Raw genomic sequence first — 23,369 nt, forward strand, 5'->3', positions numbered from 1 at the left:
ATAACTTTTTTTCATTAGTATAATCAGTCTGTCTGGACAACATGAGTTCCAGTATTTCTGTACTGAATTAATATTAATATACTATATAATTAAATTTAAATAAATTAATGCATTTAGCAGACACTTTTTTCCAAAGAGACTTACGTTGCATTCAGGCTAACAATTTTCCCCTAACATGTGTTCCCTGGGATTTGAACCCCCAACCTAGCGCTTGCTAACGCAATGCTCTACCACTTGAGCTACAGGAACACAATTAATAATGATTAAGTGGAAAAAAAGAGAAAACCGTTAAAAATGCTAAAAATCTTAATAGACTTAATTTTCTTTATACAAATAGAATCTATATTTAGCATAAAGAAAATAAACTGCTTTCAAACCATTAAAAAGTTTGCAGAATGACATTATTTTCATTCAAATTTAGGGACGCAGCTGGTATTACTGTAATGCATTTTTAAAATATACATATTTTATTGACATTTAATATATCATAATTGTAAATCATGTTTTTGCACATTTTTGTATACTTTTTAAAACTAGATTTGTATATTTAATTATATACAAATTTTATACATGTATTACAATTAAAATACATTTTTGCATTCAACATATTAATTCATATTTCTTTCTTTTTTATAAAGGCAAAACATGAACCTGACATGTTTTTGTGAGATTTCCCCAGATAACATGCTGTTTTGTTGCTTATGTAACCATATAAGTGCACTATTCACCAGAATGTCAGTAAATGAGGTCTTGCATGTGCTTGTGCATGTAGGCAGGGAACCCTATGGTTTGGTAATTGACCTGGGCATCCTTACAAGTTAAAAAAGGGCAATTAGCCTGGTGACTGCTGTTGCACCCCTACAGTTCCAAAGTGTGAATTATGTAATGCCAAACTCACCGTCCCCATTTCTGATCATGCTTGTATCTGAGATATTACTATCATGTTAATATTAGACCTCAAAACTGATTGCTTTTAACAGATTGCTTTTTTTTTTACTACAGGAATATGTTTATGTAGACTCACTCAGTATGTATCTCTTCTTTATCACTCCATTCATCATGTCTTTTGTTAGCAGGTGGCTGAGGGCAGAACAGGTGTTTCTGTGAGGGACTCATCAGAGCGAGAGCCTCCAGTGATTAAAGCTTAATAGAAATTAAAGGGCAAGCAGAAGCCGACAGCACTGAAGCAGATATGTGGGGTCTTAAAGAAGCAACTATATCCAGAGTTTGGTGGATTCTTGTGCATGCTGTTATCTGTTGCCTAAGCCTGTGTACAAATGGATCTTGACAGGGCTGTTTTTAAGGAAAGGACAGCTAGGAACATTGTCCTGCATAGGCCTTGTGACAAGCATGCAGGGGACCAAAGGTAAATGTTTATTCATAAATAAATTGTAACTATTAGTCAACCAGAAATCTGAATATAGGAAAATTTCCTGCTCTACTATATGTTCCTTTTGCTTTCCGTGAAAATTAAATCCACATTAAATGTAAACACATGCTTTGCTATAATTACATAATTCTTTTTATGTTTAATCTGTAAAACTTTTTTTTCTATAAAAGTGAGACTGGGGCAAGATGTCCCACTTTATTCCAATAATTATTTCTCAAGGTTTATTTTTTTAAGTTTCTAAATGTCTATATATATATATATATATATATATATAAAACACTAACCTGATAACCTTGGCTATTATAAAATGTCATTGAATATTTCAACCATTATTTGCGCCATGTTTTCACAATGGGAAACTGTGAACTGTCTTATGTAGTAAAACACTTGTGAAACACAAAACAATTTATAATTAGCAAAAATATAAAGGGTATATTGAATGAAATGGTAAATGAATGAACCTCTATAAAATGTGACGACTTGCCTTGATCAGACATAATAATTTTGTCCTTTGAATACAGATAAATGAATACAGATTTTTTTCAATGGTCGACTCTCTTAAGCTCTCCAAAAAAGCTGGCACTGGTATGATACCCTTTCAAGAGGTACACCTTTGTACCTTATTTATCCCTCAAGGAAGCATTTTGGTAGCCTAAAGGCACAGTACATAGGTTATTTGTACCTTTTAGTATAAATTACTTTCGCATTTCTGCAAAAACACTGTTTTTATTCATGCACCTGTCAAGTTTGAGATTTTGGGCTTTGTTTTTTCATAAAGTGTTTTTTCCTGTAAAGTAAAGTATTTCTTTTATAGCACTTTATGTATTTGTGTCAATAGATTTTAAGCACAATATATTTCTAAAGGCAGAGTTCTCAAAATGAGTCTTTTCTCCTACAGTGAGCCATGAATCTCCACTTCAATAGCACACACACACACACACACACACACACACACCCCAAACTTTACATTTTGGTACCCCAAAATTGTGAAAATATATTGTTTTCTGTCTGTTCTAAGTGTTTTCTGAATAACGGAGTGACAAAGATGATATACCCAAAATTCCCTCTGTAAACACATTTTACTCTTAATATGTCAAAAAGAATTTTGAAACCGACTTAATTTAGTGTTCAGATTTTTGTACTAGAAATGTATGCACATTTCATTAAATAATGCCTCATTTGCATATTTAAACCTAACATTTGAGAAAACTTGTAATAACCAAAACATTTTGCAATTATCATTGTAATCAATTAACTGGGTACCTGGTAACACCTGCAGTGTCTTGCCTTAAGAGGATTCTATGTTTAAAACCAACATTTAAAAAGTTTTAATCTTTATGATACCTTTTGCGCTAATGTCAGGTATTATCATGTAAGACTTCAGAGCTAACCTTTGTTTTTCTGTGGAGAGGGGTTATTGTGCGCTCTTGCGCATTTAACGCGCTTGGTGCTTGGAGATCCCCAATGCCTGCTTGTGCGCGTCGGCTCAGTTGCGCGTGCGCGGGGAGCTCCTCATGCCCACCGACTTGTAGCTTTGAGCCCAGAGCGCGCGGGTGGCACGCAGAAGCTCCCGGCAGCCAGAGCGCGACGTTACCATGAGCCTTCCCGCTTCGCCGGCAGAGACTCCACGCGCAGAGAGTGCCCACCTGACGAGAGCAGCGCGACACACACAGCCGCACGATGCCCGGCGGAAAGAGAGGGCTGGTGGCACCGCAAAACACTTTCCTGGAGAATATCGTCAGGCGCTCGAGTGGTGAGGAGGAGCACGCTTATGCTTTCTGAAATGCACTAGGTCACTTGACATTACAGTATTTACATACTGAGTATTTAAAACTTAAAACATGCAATTAACAGGTTATTCGTATGATAATGATTTTACATGTATGATTTTACATGTTTTTAAGATGTAAAACATGGACGCTGTACTGAAACATTTCAAAACTGTAACTTTTATTTTGTCATTAATTTCCTTTATATTTTAGAGACTGCAGTTCTCTGAGCTGGACATACTGTGATTAATTTTATTTTTAATGCATTGAGTTATTGAGGCATTTTCGAGAGAGAATAACTTAAAAAAACTATTTAAATAGAGAAACCTCTGTCGTCAGTATTTATATTGTACCATAAAGACGTTTTCATTGCGAATGCACTTCAAAATGTAACACTAACAAAACTTAATATTAATTTCTCACTGCGCTGCAGAATTAATATTTTAGACACGTTTTTCCCACTGGTTATTTTTTTATTTATCTAGCTAAATTATTGAAATATATGCGATTTTTGAGACAAGTGATTTTAGTTCTTTAATAATAATAGTAATAATAATAATAATATTAAACAGCAGTTTTAACATCTGGAAAATGTATTAATTCTAATAAACAATCTAACGGTAAGCATTGTATTTGACTAAATCATTGTGTGTTGTTAATAATAACCAATCCAATTTAAATAATATATAACATTTCTCGTTCAGCTGATTAAAAAGGCACTCAATATAATTTCCCTCCACACCTCTGCTTCAGCAGCTCATCAGGACTGGCTGGAATACTCCGTTTGATGGTTTTGAGAGATCTGAGCCGCAAATTGCGGACTGTTGCGTTTGCTACCACTAGAGGGAGCGTCATCTCTAACTGTGTCTGGTTTCTTTACACTGCATCACAAACAACCCTTATCTGAGGATTATAGTAGGCTATACAAGACATGATAGTTTAATTGCGAAAAAATGATTTAAATATTAATCTAATAAGAGGTTTTAAAACGTCCCATTCTGCAATAAGAAATGACAGCATTTGTAGTTTAATATTATGGGCTTTCGAATGTCTACCCTTTATAGAGAGTACACCACATGTTAAAAAAAAAAAAAAAAAAAAAAGTGAGTGAAGTGACATTCAGCCAAGTATGGTGACCCATACTCAGAATTCGTGCTCTGCGTTTAACCCATCCGAAATGCACACACACAGAGCAGTGAACACACACACACACACACTGTGAGCACACACCCGGAGCAGTGGGCAGCCATTTATGCTGCGGCGCCCGGGGAGCAGTTGGGGGTTCGATGCCTTGCTCAAGGGCACCTAAGTCGTGGTATTGAGGGTGGAGAGAGAACTGTACATGCACTCCCCCCACCCACAATTCCTGCCAGCCCGGGACTCGAACTCACAACCTTTCGATTGGGAGTCCGACTCTCTAACCATTAGGCCACGACTTCCCCCTAAAGTAGATCAGTGACAGTAATTAACTGTGAAGCAAAGACTGTAAATGCATTAGTGTGTGGTAGTCAGATCATTAATTCCCACTCCCTCTTTTATTCTTTGTCATCTTCTCTGAACCTTCAGAGACAAGTTTCTTGCTGGGGAACGCTCAGATTGTGGACTGGCCTGTAGTTTACAGTAATGACGGCTTTTGCAAGCTGTCTGGATACCACAGAGCAGAGGTCATGCAGAAAAGCAGCACGTGCAGGTGAGTGGATATACATGTGACAATAGAAATCTGTAGGACTGTGTTACACAGCTCATGCTGTATTGAGATCTCGGGTTTTACAGTACCTTAAGGGGCCTGTTAAATAAAACAATAAAACAGCTTAAGACTGAAGCTTTAAATTATTTGTTGTGGATCCATGTGGACTCATTTCTACAAAACCAAGAGGTGATGATGTCATAATCTTGAGGTGTTACATCACTTTGGCTCTGCCTAAAGTAGTGTAACATGTAAAACGAATCTTGAAATCACTGATAATTTCTTTTGAAGTGATGTAAACAAGTTTGGTATTATGAATTTAGAATTCAAGTTTTAATAGATGAAAGTATTTTTTTGGCCAAGCTATGATCTGGCATCTCAGTGTCATATTGTGATATAAATATATATAAATCTCATTTCAGTAAGTGGCTCTCATAAAGTGCTGAGCCACAGATATACTGTTTTACAGGTCTTAGAGACTTCATATCACACTTTACAGCATCTCTTCTTGACAATTTTGTGTCATTAATATGCCATTCTCTATGACTGCAACAGAAACAAACATGCCATAATTGGTCACACTTTGCTTCAGGTGCGAGTTGCCTATGAATTTCATATTTTGCTGAAATCTTTTAATCTTTTTAATACACATATGAGCATAATTCATGTCTGTTGTCAACGTGTGGAGACCTGAACATCTTCTGATCATTTTACTTGCTCGCATTAATTCCTGAATTCATTAGAATGTTTATAAATCTGAATCAAAGGATTGATGGGAGGGATAATTCCTTAAAAAAAACATACTGAAACTTTCTTCTTAAACCGAACAATTTGGTTTGAAAACAGGAGATTACTGTCTGTCTGTCTGAATAATCTCTCTCTGTAGTTTTATGTATGGAGAGCTGACAGACAAGAAGACCATAGAGAAGGTGAGACAGGCCTTTGACAACTACGAGTCCAACTGCTTTGAAGTGCTGCTGTACAGAAGGAACAGTAAGTGAGACTTGATGTATTAAACTTTACCATGTAAACTATCGGTCAAGTTTTCAAGGTCTTTTCAAATTCTTGAAAGTAGTCTCTTATGACCAAGTCATTTATTTGATTAAAAAATAACAGTAATATTGTGAAATGTTGTTGCAATTTAAAATAAAAAAATTCTGTTTAAATATGCCATTTATTTCTGGTTGGCCAAGCTGACTTTTCATTACTTAAGTGTCACGTGACCCATCAGAAATCATTTTAATATGCTGATTTGGTGCTCAGTTATTAATAATGCTTATTATTTTCAGTGTTAAAAAGATTTGCTGCTTAATATTTTTGTGGAAACAAATAATTTTTTTCAGTATTCTCTGATGAATAGAAAGTTCAGAAGAACAGCATTGAAAACTTTTGTGACATTATAAATGTCTTTACTTCTCTCTCTCTCTCTCTCTCTCTGTTTTTTTTTTAACAAAATAAAAAATATAAAAAAGGTTTATGACTCCATACTTTTGAATGGAAGTCATGGTTTCTGCAAAATTCAAGACTTATCAACATTTATAATAATAAGAAATGTTTTTAAGCACCAAATCAACATATTAAAGTGCTTTCTGAAGAATCATGAGATATTAATGGTATGGTATAATAATGCTGACTTTGACATCTCACCTTGCACAGGATCTCCAGTGTGGTTCTACATGCAGATTGCACCGATCCGTAATGAAAATGACAAAGTGGTTTTGTTCCTGTGTACATTTAAGGACATCACTGTCTTTAAACAACCTATTGAAGATGAAAGCACCAGGGGTGAGTTTTACACCCGCACGCACACACACACACACACACACACACACACACACACACACACACACACACACACACACACACACACACACACACACACACACACACACACACACACACACACAGGCTATACATGTACTGTACATAGTACACTTGTAATTTCAGTGATTTATTCAAAATAGATTCTCTCACAGAAGTCCCAGTTTATGTTTAATACGTAACAGACATGCCAGTAGTGTTTGTTGGGCTTGAGTTTGCTCTGACAGATAAACACTTCCTCTAATTTGCTTATGTCCAACAAATAAATATTTGTTTATGATTGGTAAGCATTGCCAGCTTTTTCCTTTTGGCACTCACACACAAGTTTTATTTTCAAGCACTTCTGTGTTTGTGTGTGTTTGCTCGTGGGAGCTTGTTTATTGAACTGAAAAAAGTTATATAGAGTCTCATTCCAAAAATCCCAATAGTGCTGGCTTCGACGTTCTGCTTTGGTGTATGTGGGTGAATTTCACAAAACCTGTTTAAAACAAGGTCCAAGTCACATTTCGCACCAAAATCAAAAGAAGGAAATAAGAAATATTATTTTTAAAGTATTTTTAGGACCACTGTGTTTTTTTGTTTCAGTTATGACACTATTTTAATGACAGTTAAAATAAAAATGAGACAGTTACTGTGTTGCAGTAATTAGAATCACTATTGAGAATAAAGTGGAATTATGTTACAGTAATGAGAATTTTGAGGGAAAATGCCATAGTGGATTAATGTCACATTATTTATTATACTAAGTTATTTTGGGTTGAAATGTGACGTGAACATGTTTGCAGGAGATTGACCAGTGTGTATGAGATGAGCATTATATACTCAGGAATGAGAGAGATAGATTTGAAACGGCTCCAGACAGAATTCCAGGAGTTTTATTTCATTGCAAGATCATTGCAGGAGTGACAGCAAAAATTTGTTCCACTTTTACTCATCATAAGAGTCATAGCTGAGCCACAGAGGACTTATATTTTGGATTAATATTTTTGTTGTGTGCATATAACATTTAAAAAGGTCAGTACTTTATTTATTAATTTTTTTTAATTTAATATTTTTATTCAGCAAGGATGCATTAAATTGATAAAAAAATGACAGTAAAGACTTTTGCAATGTAAAATGTATTTTTCTATTTGACCTTTCCATTCATCAGTAAATCACTGTTTACACAAACATGATAACAGCATTGATAATAAATAAACAAATCAGCATTTTAGGATGATTTCTGAAGGAATATGTGACACTGAAGAGAGGAATGGTTGATATTTCATCTTATTTGCCATCACATTAATAAGTAACAATTTAAAATACATTAAAATAGAAAATTATTTTAAATTGAATTAATATTTCACAATATTTCTGTTTTACTGTATTTTTGATCAAATAGATGCAGACTTAAAAATGTATATATATATATATATATATATATATATATATATATATATATATATATATATATAAGAAATTACTTACCCCAAATTGTATTTTTATTTATAACATTCACAATATTTTAATTCATTAACCAAATTAACAAACTTCAAGAAATGACAAGGAGCTTGTGAAACTTTTTATAAAAAAAATCTCAAATTCAAGTTTCATTTGTAACTTTCATTAAAGCAAAATACTGAACTGAATTCAGTTGTGCAGGGTATTTTATAAAAACACCAGACTGAACTGAAAGACACATAATCTTATGAACTCTGGATCTGTCTTTCAATTGTAGTTCTTTCAATTCAATGTAGTATTTTTATAAAATGCGTAATATGTTTCTTGCAGGTTGGACCAAGTTTGCACGTTTGACTCGAGCGTTGACGAACAGCAAAAGCACCATTCAGCAGCTTACGCCCATGAGCAAAAGCGACATCACTTCACACAAACAGTCCAGACTCGCAGAGGTGAGAACACACACACACACACACACACACACACACACACACACACACACACACACACACACACACACGCACACAAACAGGCAGCATTTGCTTACATCCTTGACTGTGCAGTACAAGGTTATTCAAAACTTCATCTCACGGAGGACAAACTTGTAATAGAATCATACACAAGACGCTGCTGTAACGCAATCTCACACGTGTCTGTTGGACAGCAGAAGTCTACAGTGGGCTGCCAGAAGCTGCTATTAATAATTAACACTAATTAAGAGTGTACTGTATGTGTGTGTCCCATAACCCCTTTTCACATTTCTGCTTTTCTCATCTGTCGGTTATTGCGCCGTCACTGTTGTGTGAGGGTGTTAAAGAGGAGTGAAGTTATTTTATGTGTGTGTAAAGTTCAATCTTTACATACTCTATTATACCTAAGTCTTTGGAAGAGTTTTTAATGAGGAAAGCATTCAAGGACGGGTTTGTTTTGCGAGACTTTTATGATGGATTAATGCCTCTGATCTGTACTGTTACAGTTTTATGATGGATTAATGCCTGTGATCTGTACTGTTACAGTTTTATGATGGATTAATGCCTCTGATCTGTACTGTTACAGTTTTATGATGGATTAATGCCTCTGATCTGTACTGTTACAGTTTTATGATGGATTAATGCCTCTGATCTGTACTGTTACAGTTTTATGATGGATTAATGCCTGTGATCTGTAATGTTACAGTTTTATGATGGATTAATGCCTCTGATCTGTACTGTTACAGTTTTATGATGGATTAATGCCTCTGATCTGTACTGTTACAGTTTTATGATGGATTAATGCCTGTGATCTGTACTGTTACAGTTTTATGATGGATTAATGCCTCTGATCTGTACTGTTACAGTTTTATGATGGATTAATGCCTGTGATCTGTACTGTTACAGTTTTATGATGGATTAATGCCTCTGATCTGTACTGTTACAGTTTTATGATGGATTAATGCCTGTGATCTGTAATGTTACAGTTTTATGATGGATTAATGCCTGTGATCTGTAATGTTACAGTTTTATGATGGATTAATGCCTGTGATCTGTACTGTTACAGTTTTATGATGGATTAATGCCTGTGATCTGTAATGTTACAGTTTTATGATGGATTAATGCCTGTGATCTGTACTGTTACAGTTTTATGATGGATTAATGCCTCTGATCTGTACTGTTACAGTTTAATGATGGATTAATGCCTCTGATCTGTACTGTTACAGTTTTATGATGGATTAATGCCTCTGATCTGTACTGTTACAGTTTTATGATGGATTAATGCCTCTGATCTGTACTGTTACAGTTTTATGATGGATTAATGCCTCTGATCTGTACTGTTACAGTTTTATGATGGATTAATGCCTCTGATCTGTACTGTTACAGTTTTATGATGGATTAATGCCTCTGATCTGTACTGTTACAGTGTTTGCAAGGCAGCATTATACTGGTTAAGGTTGGCTATTACATTTCTCCAGTTCATTCATCCTAAATCACTTAAGGGATAATTCTGGGTTCAGTTTATGTTGAACTTAATGGACAGCACAAAATATTAAATTAATTTTGACCTTTTTTGACTCTCGACTTTGAGAGGTACTACAATGGAAATTAATGCAAGCATTAAAATACTTAAAGTTTCAAAAGTCTTGCCACAAGACGTAAAGATTAAATGCATTAATGTGATTTTTAGAGCTTACTAGCTTTCTTGTGCAATTACATTCAATTAAAATGCCTATAACCCTAAACGACTGTAAAAATGATGAGAACAACTTTACAGCTCAAATAATAATTTAACAGAAGAATTAATGTGTTAAAAAATGATATCTTGTGCATTTATGCTTTTAAATCCTACAAAATTGACCAAAATTGGTCACTTCCATTGTAAAATGTGCATCAATGTGACCTTGAATTTCGCCTTTTTGTAAAGAAAATAAAATGTGCGATAGATGCTCTTGATTGAATTTTGAACATGTATTTGAACTTTCTTTTGTAAACTTTATATAATTTTTGTGAATTAATTTTTTTTTTATTCTATGAATAAAGGTCTCCTCTTAATTTAGACTAGTGATCCTCAAATCTGGCTCGCGAGATCCACAGATAAAACAGATTTTAACTGGCATTGGATTTTAAATTTTGTTTTTTGTTTCTTATTCTTTTTGTCTTAGATCCTTCACTCTCCATCTCTTTTTTTTCCTAAGGTGCTTCAGCTCGGCTCTGACATTCTTCCGCAGTATAAGCAGGAGGCCCCTAAGACCCCGCCTCACATCATCTTGCACTACTGCACCTTTAAGACCACCTGGGACTGGGTCATCCTCATCCTGACCTTCTACACTGCCATCATGGTTCCTTACAACGTCTCCTTCAAGACCAAACAGAATAATGTCACCTGGCTGGTTCTGGACAGCGTTGTGGACGTCATATTCCTTGTGGACATCGTGCTCAACTTCCACACCACATTTGTCGGGCCTGGAGGGGAGGTGATTTCAGATCCGAAGCTGATCAGGATGAATTACCTGAAGACCTGGTTCGTAATAGACCTGCTGTCCTGTCTGCCCTATGACATCATCAACGCTTTCGAAAACGTGGATGAGGTGAGAAGCCAAGCTGCCTTTTTGTTGCTTTGTACCTGATTAGGACACAGAGTGGAATGGAAATGGTTCAACCCTTGGAAAAAGGGTTAGTAGTTCAATTAAATTTGAATTGTATTATATTCTAAAAATGTTTGACACTATTGTTAGTAGAGAAGCTGTAGTTGGCTTTTTCAAGTATAACTTAGCAGTGCTTCAAACAATTGATTTTTACTTTTTTACCTGTCAACCCCTCAAAGATGAAAGATTGAACAATTATTTCCTATGTCAGGGCTCCTCAAAAGTACTCTGCTGAGGATAATGCTGTAGGGTTCTCGTTCAGATTCATTTAAACTTTTGAAAGCTTGATAGTTTCAGGACAGAAAAACAGAAAAGCTGAACTGAAATATTTATGACGCTGCAAAAATGTCAGCATTTTTCCAGAAAGAGCCTCAGTGTAAAACTTTTGATTGACGGCATAAAGTCTGGTCCATTTTACAGCTTATTTTAAGTTTGTGTACGACTAAGGGCCTCAAAATGCCACTACATTGCAAATAAGTTCTAACAAAAAATTTTATCAAAGAAGCACTCATTTTTTCTCACAGAAGTTGTAATATCTTTGCAGCTCTAATCATTTATGTGTGTAATATTCAAAAGACAGTCAATGAAACTGACTGTGTGTGGTTTGTGGCTTTGAGAACGATACTAAAAAAGAAGCCCACTGTATTGATTGGCCAAATACTCAGCTGATAATGGTGACTGGTAAAGCCCTTCCTCTTGAAAACTGAACCGTTACAAAGTCATGTTGTCCTTTGCATTCTTTCCTGGTTTATGTTATATATTCTTGGAGTCTGTCCAGGTGATGTGCTTTAGGATATATATTGATTAGTGCACACACAGTGGATCATCTTCTCTCTTTTACTCAGGAAGTCAGTGGAGTGATCTAAGCCCCAGGCACTCACCTCTAAACACGATTTCATTGAATGCTAGCAGGCTTCAATTCATGTTTTTTTTTTTAGTCTGACTGTTCTGGAATTTATATTTTGAGAAGTACAGTACATTAACAGCTCTTTCATTAATCTGTGTCTTGTTTTTCAGTAAAAATATATGGACTTTGTGAAAACAAGATAAATTAAAAGTGTAAGGCTTGCTTTCTTGTTTAAGAGAATAAGTATCTATTTTTTATTTTTTTATTTCATACCACCAATTTAGTTATTTTCTTATTTATTTATTTATTTATTTTATATTTAGTGAGGTCTCTATTAAAAAAAGACCTACAGTATTTGCCAATTTACTCAATCCGTACAGTTTCAAAAGCTGCAACAAATGCACAAAAATATATATACTGTCTTTTTAGCTTAAAGTACAATACACAAACACATAAATTTAATTTTATATCTGTAATTTCTTGATCAAATGTATGCATTGCATTGCTTGGTGTTGTGATTTTGTGTTTGTGGGTAATTTTGAGAGCATTGTTGATTCGCACATAATTTGACAAATCTTTCAACAAACTCATACTATGAACTGATGCCATTTGTGATGCCTAGACTACTGGTTTACGACCATGTCAAAAAATCCCCAGTATTAACATACTGTTTACTCCATGTTGATTTCAACCCAGCAAGGTAAAAAACAGTCCAAAAAAGAAATCACTAAATTAATTACCTTTTTTTGTTGTTAAGTGTTAAGGCTTTTTAATGTTTGTGTGAACACAACCTTAAAACTCACAACTAAATAATTTAATGTACAAGTTTAACCTTAAAGAGCTGCTCACTGTACCAGAAACCCACTGAGAAAGCCTTCATGTCATGATGTAAGAGTGACCCCAGATGCCTTAGTGTGGACCTTGTAATCGGCTGGAAGTGCTCTGCTCTGAGAGAGCAATGGACCTGTCCCAGAAGCTTCTATTGTATTTCAAGAGCTGGAGAATAAATGTCAGTCAAGCAAACATCATTTTATATCATGCAATTTGTAATATTTTCTTTTTCTTTTTTCTGTTCCACTTAATCAAGGTTTCCTGTTTCAAATACATAACATAATTATCTTAATTAACCCTCTGATGCATTGTGTTCTCTGCGGTTGCTGGATCTTTAAAAGGCACGTTTAACTATCAAGGGTGTAATGTTACTGTACATCCAAACCACCATAAGGGATTGGTTATCTTGACAGTTTCTCATAATTATTTATGACTGTCCTTTTTATTTGTCATTAAATTTTTCATTTATGACAAGAAAATTTATATAATTTAGCTAAAGAAAGTGGTGATGCATCAAGTAGCTCAGCTTGAATATTAACCATTATATTCTTTTGAAATCATTAGATGAATAACTCTCTTAAACCCAACATTTTAAAAAAGAAAGAACATACATAAGATTGTGAATAATTATATTGTTGTACTGTACATTAAGATAATTCTTCCCTTAACACATTCATTTCTCATACTCTCTGACAACATGGGGACAATTTAACAAACTATGGAACAGAATAATAAAATAAGCGACTGAATTCTTAATTCATAAATATACTGGTTTGAAATCCCTCACAGCTGCATTGTGTATTTACTTGTTCAAGTCCACTCTTCTTCAGTTTCCTTGATAACAAACTCAGTTCTGTGTATGAATTGAATGCAGTATTGCATGTTGTCTCCGATAAATATCTCAATATCTGATAAACACCTCAAAATACAATTACTTCATCACAAGCACAAAATCCTATAGTGCAAACTCACCATGTTCACTTTCATGTGAATGTCTTAACACATGAAAGAGAATTTTATATTTAAAATTTAGCTGTAAACATGTACAGTATGTAATCTTCTTTTTATTCTCATAAAGACCATCTGCAACTAGGCAGGCCAGCATCAGAGAAGATGGAGCATACTTGACCAAAACCATTCATAAGGGTAATTTTTTTAAAATAAAATAAAAATCTATAATTTTGACCCATACAGTGTATTGTTGGCTATTGCTACCAATATACCCGTGGTGCTTATGACTAGTTCTGTGGTCCAGGGTCATAACATCTTCAGTGGTATTCACTTTTCTGGTATTTGTTCAGGCACACTTATTTAAAGTTGGTTCTTAATTTCACGATTCACATGTTTGTTTGCTCTTGTGCCTAACAATTAAATATCCATTAAAGTGTCTAAACGTATAGTTATCAAGCTATATTTATTTATTTATATGCTTTTGCAATCCTGGGATAGGACTGCGGTTTGAAGTTTTGTTATACTGTATATCTTTACATATTTTGGTTGGGCTTTACAATTTTGGTCTAAGTTTATGTGTTCATAGCAGGCTGCGTTGTTGGTCATTTCTGCTCACTCTAATCTATCACTACATGACTGGAACTGAATTTACACTTTTAAGGGGGAGGAGATGCTTCAGATGGTCACACTAGGTCAGGATGCACCAACCGAACGGTAATTTTTATTTATTTTTTTGCAATGGAAGGACTAAAGTGCTGCCTAACATAAATTTTTCAGATGCCTTTTAAGGTTGTTGGATCATGTCGGAGAACAGAGTGTTTTACCGCAAATTGATTCTGATGTCCAACCGCTTTCGCACTTCTTTCGCACTTCTTTCGCACTTCTTTCGCACTTCTTTCGCACTTCTTTGTCGTCTTGGCTCAGCTCACCTTCTCCAAATTTAGAAAAAAACTGTTTGCAGAATTTAGCAATTATGAAGGTAAAGAGTGTGTTCAGTGAACTGAAAAATATGAATAGTGCTCATTGTTTCAGAATGAAGTGTGTAATTAACATTGCTGTGTGCCAAATAATATTAAATAACTCAATGGTTTGTTTAAGCATATTTGTGATAAATGACAATGGAAGAATGATTTAACCAGACAGATTAAATGTCAAATTGATTTTCCCTATGAGTGCTGCATGTCGGTATGTAGATAATTGTTTAATTATGGCTTTTTTAATAACAAATCTGTGTATGAAAGAAAATCTGCAGATTTTCTGATGCATCCATATTTTTGTATGTATTATACACACACAACATTATGAAAAAGTTCATTTTTTTAGAAAGTGAACAAAAAAAGTTTCACAAATTTATTTTATGAAAATGACTTGTGACTTATGAAAGTCAAAAATCCATTTGATAAAAATATTAGAATATTTCCTAATATTAATCGGAAAAAAAAAAGAAAAAGGAATTTTTAAAACAGAAAAGCTAAAGTTCTTTATGAAGTATGTTCATTTATGCACAATACTTGGTCAGGGCTCCTTAAGCACAAATTCCAGAATCAGTCTGGCATGGAAGCGATCAGCCTGTGGCACTACTGAGGCACTATTGAAGCCAAAATTTCTTTAATTAATCTGTATTGTAGGAATGACTGTTTCTCATCTTTCTCTTGAAAATATCCCATAGATTCCATATGGGGTTCAGGCATGTTGGCTGGCCAATCAAGCACAGTAATATAATGGTCGGCAAACCTCTTGGAAGTGGTTTTGGCACTGTTGGCAGGTTGTAAACTCCTGCTGAAAAAGGAAACCAGCATCTCCATAAAGCTTGTCGGCAGATGGAAGCATAAAATGCTCCAAAATCTCTCTGGTAGATGGCTGCATTTACTTTGGACTTAAATAAATAAATCTTGATATCCTGCTGGATCTGTCTGCTGCTTTTGACACAGTTAACCACCAGATCCTCTTGTTCACCCTCATAAATATGGACATCTGAGGAACTGCACTCCAATGGTTGAACTCTTACCTCTCAGGTAGGTCTTTCATTGTTTCTTGGAGGGGTGAGGTTTCTAAGTCACAACTTCTTGCTACTGGGGTTCCTCAAGGCTCAGTGCTAGGACCTCCTCTCTTCTCCATCTACATGTCATCATTAGGATTTGTCATTCAGAAGCATGGCTTTTCTTATCACTGCTAGGCTGATGACTCTCAACTCTACTTCTCATTCCAACCAGATGATCCGATGGTAGCAGTTCATATTGAGTCTGAGAGACATTTCTAGCTGGATGAAGGACCTTCACCTTCAACTCAACCTTGCTAAGACAGAACTGATTGTACTGACATAACTCCTTCCAGGACAGCCAAGTACCCTGGAGTTGTGATCAAACCTCAGTTAAGTTTCACAGACCATTTTGCTAGAACTGTACGGTCCTGCAGATTTGCTTTATACAACATTAAGAAGATTAGACCTTTCCATTCAGAGGAAGCTGCACAATTCCTTGTTCAACCTCTTGTTCTCTCCAGACTGGAATATTGCAATGCTCTCTTGGCGGGCTATCCCGCATGTACTATCAAGGATCTGCAACTGATCCAGAATGCAGCAGCGAGAGTGATCTTTAACAAGCCGACAAAGGCCATTCTATTCCATTCTATTAAGAAAAGCCCTAGCCCTGTGAACTGTGCTAGACTAACTGAGACTTGTCACAGCACTTGTGTACTGTTGTTCTGTCATTCATCTGATTGCTTCTATTGTTCTCCTTATTTGTTAGTCGCTTTGGATAAAAGCATCTGCTAAATGATTAAATGTAAATGTAAAACACTAGGACCAACACCAGCAGACATCATGAAACCCCAAATCATCACTGACTTTAGAAACTTCACACTGGACTCGGATTCTGTGCCTCTCCAGTCTTCCTCCACACTCCAGACCTTGATTTCCAAATTAAATGCTAAATTAACTTTTATCTGAAAAGAAGACTTCGGACCACTGAGCAACAGTCCAGTTTTTTTTCTCCTTAGCCCAGGTAAGATGCTTCTGACGTTGTTTCTGTTTCAGAAGTGGCTTGGTAGCCCTTTCCTAAAAAGACGTATGAGCGTGTTGACTCCAGCTGCAGTCCACTCCTTGTGAAGCTCTTCCAAGTGTTTGAATTGGCTTTGTTTGACAGTATTCTCAAGCTTGTGGTCATCCCTGTTGCTTGTGCACCTTTTCCTACCCATTTTCTTCCTTCCAGTCAACTTCACATTTAATATGCTTTGATTAGGGCTGCATGATTAATCAAATGCTATTGTCATACACATTTTGTTATACACGGTTCTGCAATCAGCAGTAAATCATCATCACATGCTTTCAGATGGAGCAGTATTTACTACACAGAGCTGTAGTTTACTGACAAGTTACACAAAAGATACGCAGATGATTCTATTGCGTGATTATGAAATCTAAAAACTTTTTTTGTTTGCGATAATGACAGCTGTTTGCATAGCTTCTTAGTGAACTACGGCTCTGTGTAGCACAAGCTGCTCCATCTGAAAGCATGTGAAAATGCCACATTTAATAAAAATGTTTTACTCCAAACTCACTTCATAACGTCAGTCGAGTGTTTGAAGTAAATCCTTCTGTGAGATGTTGTGGTTTCTTACACAGAATAAGGCACACAACATATTTCATAGTATTCTAAGCAGTGATAAAAGCATTGCATTTAAAATATACTTTAATGAAAATTATAATAATAATAACTCCGATAAACCATATATCGTCATAATTGTGTGTTTATTAGTCACGTTGAATCAGTAAAAACAGATAAATCTTCTGTTTGTCCAGCTACCGCTATAAAGATTTACTGCTGATTACAGAACCGCGTTTTGCTGAAAGATACGCAAGACAATAGCAGTTTCTGTCGAATCACGATTTCGATTCCATTTTAATTTATTGTGCAGCCCTAGCTTTGATACAGCACTCTGTGAACAGCCACCCCTTTCAGTAGTGACCTTCTGTGGCTTACCCTCTTTGTGGAGGGTGTCAATGATTTTCTTCTGGACCATTGCCAAGTCAGCAGCCTTCCCCATTATTGTGGTTTCAAAGAACAAGAGATACCTGGAATTGATAGTGCAGGAAATGATCATTTAATGCCACTCAAATGTAAATATACTAATATTTTGTAAGCTGTAAGTTCTAATCATCAAAATTAAAAAAAACATTGTTTAAAGTCTTTACATGTAATGAATCTAGAATATATATATAAAAGTTTCACTTTTTGAAATAAGTGACGAAAAAATCTTTTTCACAATATTCAAATTTTTTTAGAAGCACCTGTGTGTGTGTGTGTGTGTGTATATATATATATATATATATATATATACACACACAAAGGTGCATCTGATATGCTGATTTTAAAATCTGCTGATGTTTTATACACAGTATATTATTTACAACAGGTATAGTTTTAAATAATGTAACAGATATGTAAAAGTAAAACATATATAATATTTTGTACTAAAATGTGACTGTTATTTCTTTTTCTATTTTTCAGGGCATCAGTAGCTTGTTCAGTTCTCTAAAGGTGGTTCGACTGCTTCGATTGGGTCGTGTTGCACGTAAACTGGACCACTATCTGGAGTATGGTGCAGCTGTGCTCGTGTTACTGGTCTGTGTGTTTGGATTGGTTGCCCACTGGCTTGCCTGCATATGGTACAGCATTGGAGATTACGAGGTCATTGATGAACAAACCAACACCATCAAGACTGACAGCTGGCTCTACCAGTTAGCCACCAGCATTGGATCCCCGTACCGTTACAATGCCAGTGGGACTGGCCAATGGGAGGGTGGCCCTGGGAAAGACTCTTTGTATATAACGTCACTATATTTCACCATGACCAGCCTGACCACTATTGGCTTCGGAAACATAGCGCCATCTACAGACGGAGAGAAGATCTTCTCTGTGGCCATGATGATGGTTGGATGTGAGTGCTTGTCTTCTTTCATGTCTTCTTTTTTAGACCTGTCTTGGCTTAGTGATTTGATCACAGATGATCAGGATAGAAAGATTGTCATTTTCATTTGGGAAATCGAATCAGCCAAAGTAAATCTTAATACCAGGTTAAACGGGGTCTCTTTTCTGTTCCTTTCTTGCTTTTTGCTGTTTTTTTTCTGTTTATTCTCTCCTCTGTCAGAATAACTCAGACTAATCTCATCTGCCCCTCTGTCCTCCAGACAGCAGTGCTTTGCTTCTAGTGCATCTCCTTCAGAAATAACTCTGAGACAGTAATAGAGAGAGATCGGTGGAGAGAGGGACATAGAACTGGCCAGAATGAAGGAAAGAGGCCAGTGGTTGTTAATGTGCTTTTCCAGATCCGTGCATGTGGTGAGGAGTCACTCTGGAGAATAAACAAAGATGTGATCATAATTACCAGCATGTGTGAGTGCTGACCCGCACAAACACACATATAGAAACCCCACTCACCCACATGCACTGACTCACAGGGGCCTCATCCATGTTTTTTTAGGGGATAATTTTTAAAGTTTCTTTAGTTTGCAAGAAAACCCAGGTTCAAATACCAAATATATACATTCCCTAGAACTCAAAACAATGACCTTTATGTTGAGATATATGGTTATTTTGATATATTTCTTTTCATTACATTATTATTTAAATTACATTTTAACTTTTTTTATTAACAATATTACAATACTAATAATACATGTTTTTTTTAAGAAATGAATGTTTTTATTTAGCAAAAATGCACAAAAATGATCAAGAGTGAAAATAAAACATTTAAAATTTGCATGTACATTTATATTACATATATTTTTTGGTTGCACTTTATTTTACAGTATGTGTACTTACATGTACTTATAGTTTACTTACAGTGTATTTATCTAAGAAAGTTCTGGTAACACAAGGTAACTATATGGGGTAGGGTTAGGTATAGGGGTAGGTTCAGGGTTAAGTACCTAGTTATTACATAGTTATTGTAATTACTATAATAAGTACATAGTATGTACACGAGGAACGGGACTGTAAAATAAAGCAAATCAGCATATTAGAATGATTTCCAAAGGATATATGTGTGTGTGTGTGTGTGTGTGTGTGTATATATATATATATATATACATACTTTTTTTAATGTAATCATATTTAAATATTCTTGATCAAATTAATAGTGAGTGCAAGAGATTTTGCCTTATTGCATTTTTTTGTTGTTGCCTGTTTTAGATGAGTCAAATATGACTTGCCTCCCATTTCTGCTCCAACTCATGTTTATTTCCTTTGCCTTTTTGTAAAAATACCCCCATTAGATCTGTGAATCATAAGGCATTTTCTTGCTTTTGACCCAGACAACAGTTTTCCTGACCTGTAATATTCTTTAACCGGACAACACACAGGTGGAGGAGTCATTTTTAAATGCTTATTAGACTAATAGGTCATTATGAACCTTTAAGAGGATGCTCAAATGAGCTGTTGGTGCTGTTGTGAGTACTGATGCATGAAATGTAGGGCTTTTCGAGGAACAGCAAAAAACGGCTAGCAAAAAGGATTTCTCCCATGTGTCTAATGACATTGTTCAGACAGACATCATTAAGGCCAGACTTATTAAAAAAATTAAAAGTGCAAAAGCTGTCACTGTGGCAGTACCCTTTTAAAAGGTATACCAAAGTTTGTACTTTAAAGGGTGCATATTAGTACCCTGAAGGTACCTATTAGTACCACCCCAGTGGTATGCTGTCACTTTTTATGCCAAAATGTAAAGTCAGAAACAAGGTTGTTTTCAGCCAAAGGCCCTTAACAGGGCTGTTGATCTACACCTGATGTTGTCTTCAGAAGACTGGTTTGATCTAGTGTTGTCAAAAGACCCTGTACTTCGGTACCAAGTTGGTACTAAAAAAAAATAAAAATATCACGGTACCAGGTTTCTTTAAGTACCGGTGGTACCGAGTACCCGGTGAACCTGGATCTTGACGCACACAGCGCTATGATTTATGCGAAGCAGAAAACGCAGATGGAGTCTCAAAATCCAGTCATGAAAATGAACGTTACATTTTAATATGGACAGTCACGGAATTTGTCAAAGTTAGCATAAATTAATCAAATCAAATCTCCATATGGACCAGTATCTGTAAATGTTACGCCACAAAAGTTGATTGAAATATGAATCCTGCATGTTTTGCGCATCTCTGTGTGAATGAATGAATGGCAGAGACGTGCGGGTTTGTTTACTACATAGACCGAAGCGTGTGACGCTTGCATTAATTTCAGCATCTGCCATCTCAATGAAGACATAAATACATAACATCACCAGAACTGTTCTGAGTCACTTCACAAGCATTTTACCATTTCATTTGAGTAAAACCAGCATCAATTTAAAGGTATTCACGGCAACCCGTCAAAGTAAAAGTTCATTTTTACATAAAGGCATTGTGCTAGAAATATTACTATTATTTAGTAGAATGTATGTGATACTGCTACTACTGTTAAAAAAATTTATAAAACTTTTTAAAGAAATAAATCACACAATATTTCTTCCATGTTTTAATTTTAATAGCAAATCCCCTTTATTTACCAAAAAATAAAATGTGTTTAAATTTCATTAATTAAAAGACAAATTACATTTGGATGAAACTTGTTTACTGTATTTCATAATTATATTACTTGTAGAAAAACTTTAAACACAATTGTAAATAAGTATAAAGAATGGCATTGGTTTTATTTTTCGTGATAGAAAGTGTGTAATTAACATATTTTGTGTTTTGCTTTGGTACCGAAATTCGTACCAAGAACCGTGGATTTTTACTGGAATCGGTACCGAATACTGAAATTTTGGTACCGTGACAACACTAGTTTGATCAAGGGGAGATGATCACACATGCATAATAAAAATAATAATTGTAGTTAGCTGTTTTGATGACTCTTTGATGAAGCTCATACACAATTACAGACAGAGAAAGAGAGAATGGGTCTGCACTATCTGAACACATTTTTCTCATCTTCTAATCCTTCAGTCAATATCTTTTCTCTTTTGTGTCCATGTTTCACTAAAGATCCGAGTCTTCTGACTTACTCTGTTTTTATTCCTGTCTTGCCCACATCTCGTCTGTGTGTCTGTCTCTGTGGTAGTGAGGTCCTAGAAGGCCTCATTATGTGTGGTAGTTTGGACAGGTTCTCCTAAAACTCTCCCTCCTACACCATCCATAACATTTGCTCTACAAATTTCTCCATATCATAAAAAGCATAAAATCTCACTGGGTGATACGTAGGGTAAAATTTAGTTGTATTTTACTTACACATGCCAGATAAACCTATACTTTATTTGCATTTCCTGTGTTTGAATATTTATTTAAGATATATTTAAGATATGTTTAAGATATGTTTTAATGGCATCTCTAATTTAAAAATTCTGTTCCCAAAATGTTGCTTAGGTCAGTTCAGTGCAGTTATATAAAGTAGTTATAATATATATATATATATATATATATATATATATATATATATATATATATATATATATATATATATATATATATATATATATATTCACAGCTTGCATGGAGGATTATTGTCTCACAGATAATTTTTGTTTCTCAAATCATATTGATCTAGGTATAACAAAAAGAGTTATTTGTTTACGAATGAAAATGTGTTGATGCTTTCAGTCTGATTAGCAGCCTGTTAAAAACATCATACATGGGCATTTATGACTCTCTCTGTGAAATCCAGGTTAAAGTCTCAAAATCTAATTATGAGATAACAAACATCAAAGTTTGAGTTCAACCATTAATTTCACTGTAATTAAAATTTTTGACGGCCCTTCTCAGTCAATATTGAAGATATAAAGGTTACATTTTCACAGAATGTTTTTTACCTTATGAAGGATGTTTTTATGTAGACAACAGTAAAAACAATTTCATCTGTTTACAGCATGAACAGAGCCACAGTATTTCAGTAAAATCAGAACGTAAAGTAAAAGTTCTTTCTGAATTCCTTCTTTTTAAATTACTGTCAAACACTTTGGTGTGTTTATGAGGTTAATATTTTTGTTTAAACTTCTCTTCCCATTAACTCATGGTTATCTTTGCCTTTCTGTGATCAGAATATTTTTTCTTACTGTACAAATTCTTGGTCATTTGATGGCTTTTCATCATCTGTTTTTACCTCATTATATTCCATCCACTTTGCTTTCTTCTCTGTTCCCGCTCGTCCATTATTGTTTATGAGTGGAAGTATTTGGAAAGCTATTTCAGGGAAGGTTGCCATAGAGACGAAGAGCAAAGATACAGTGGTAACTCATGAGAAAAGCAATAAAAAAACAGAATTTTGCATGTACATATCCAGTAACACTTTACTTCAAGCCTTTATGTTTAATGCACTATAAAAGGTTATTAAAGGGTATAATGCATTATAATTAATAATGTGCATTGTAATATATTATATTTTGGCATAAATAATTATAACTGAATTTAAAATGCATAGTGTAACAATGAATTGATAAGGTTTATAATGTACTGTATTAAATGTACAATGCATTAAAACAACTTTTATAAT

General features: G+C 34.9%; 1 protein-coding gene across 1 annotated transcript in view; it reads left to right on the top strand.

The window, feature by feature from the left end:
• Positions 1–2,922: 2,922 nt before the first annotated feature.
• Positions 2,923–23,369, top strand: part of kcnh5b (potassium voltage-gated channel, subfamily H (eag-related), member 5b) — a 46,313-nt gene continuing 25,866 nt past the window's right edge. The window contains exons 1-7 of the mRNA XM_059565872.1: positions 2,923–3,143; positions 4,726–4,849; positions 5,733–5,839; positions 6,503–6,631; positions 8,441–8,559; positions 10,776–11,168; positions 18,363–18,792. Coding sequence (XP_059421855.1) covers positions 3,071–3,143; positions 4,726–4,849; positions 5,733–5,839; positions 6,503–6,631; positions 8,441–8,559; positions 10,776–11,168; positions 18,363–18,792 — 1,375 coding nt within the window. The 5' untranslated portion in view covers positions 2,923–3,070. The remainder of the gene's footprint in view (positions 3,144–4,725; positions 4,850–5,732; positions 5,840–6,502; positions 6,632–8,440; positions 8,560–10,775; positions 11,169–18,362; positions 18,793–23,369) is intronic.

This window comes from Carassius carassius, chromosome 14 (assembly GCF_963082965.1).
Source record: "Carassius carassius chromosome 14, fCarCar2.1, whole genome shotgun sequence".
Classification (NCBI taxonomy): domain Eukaryota; kingdom Metazoa; phylum Chordata; class Actinopteri; order Cypriniformes; family Cyprinidae; genus Carassius; species Carassius carassius.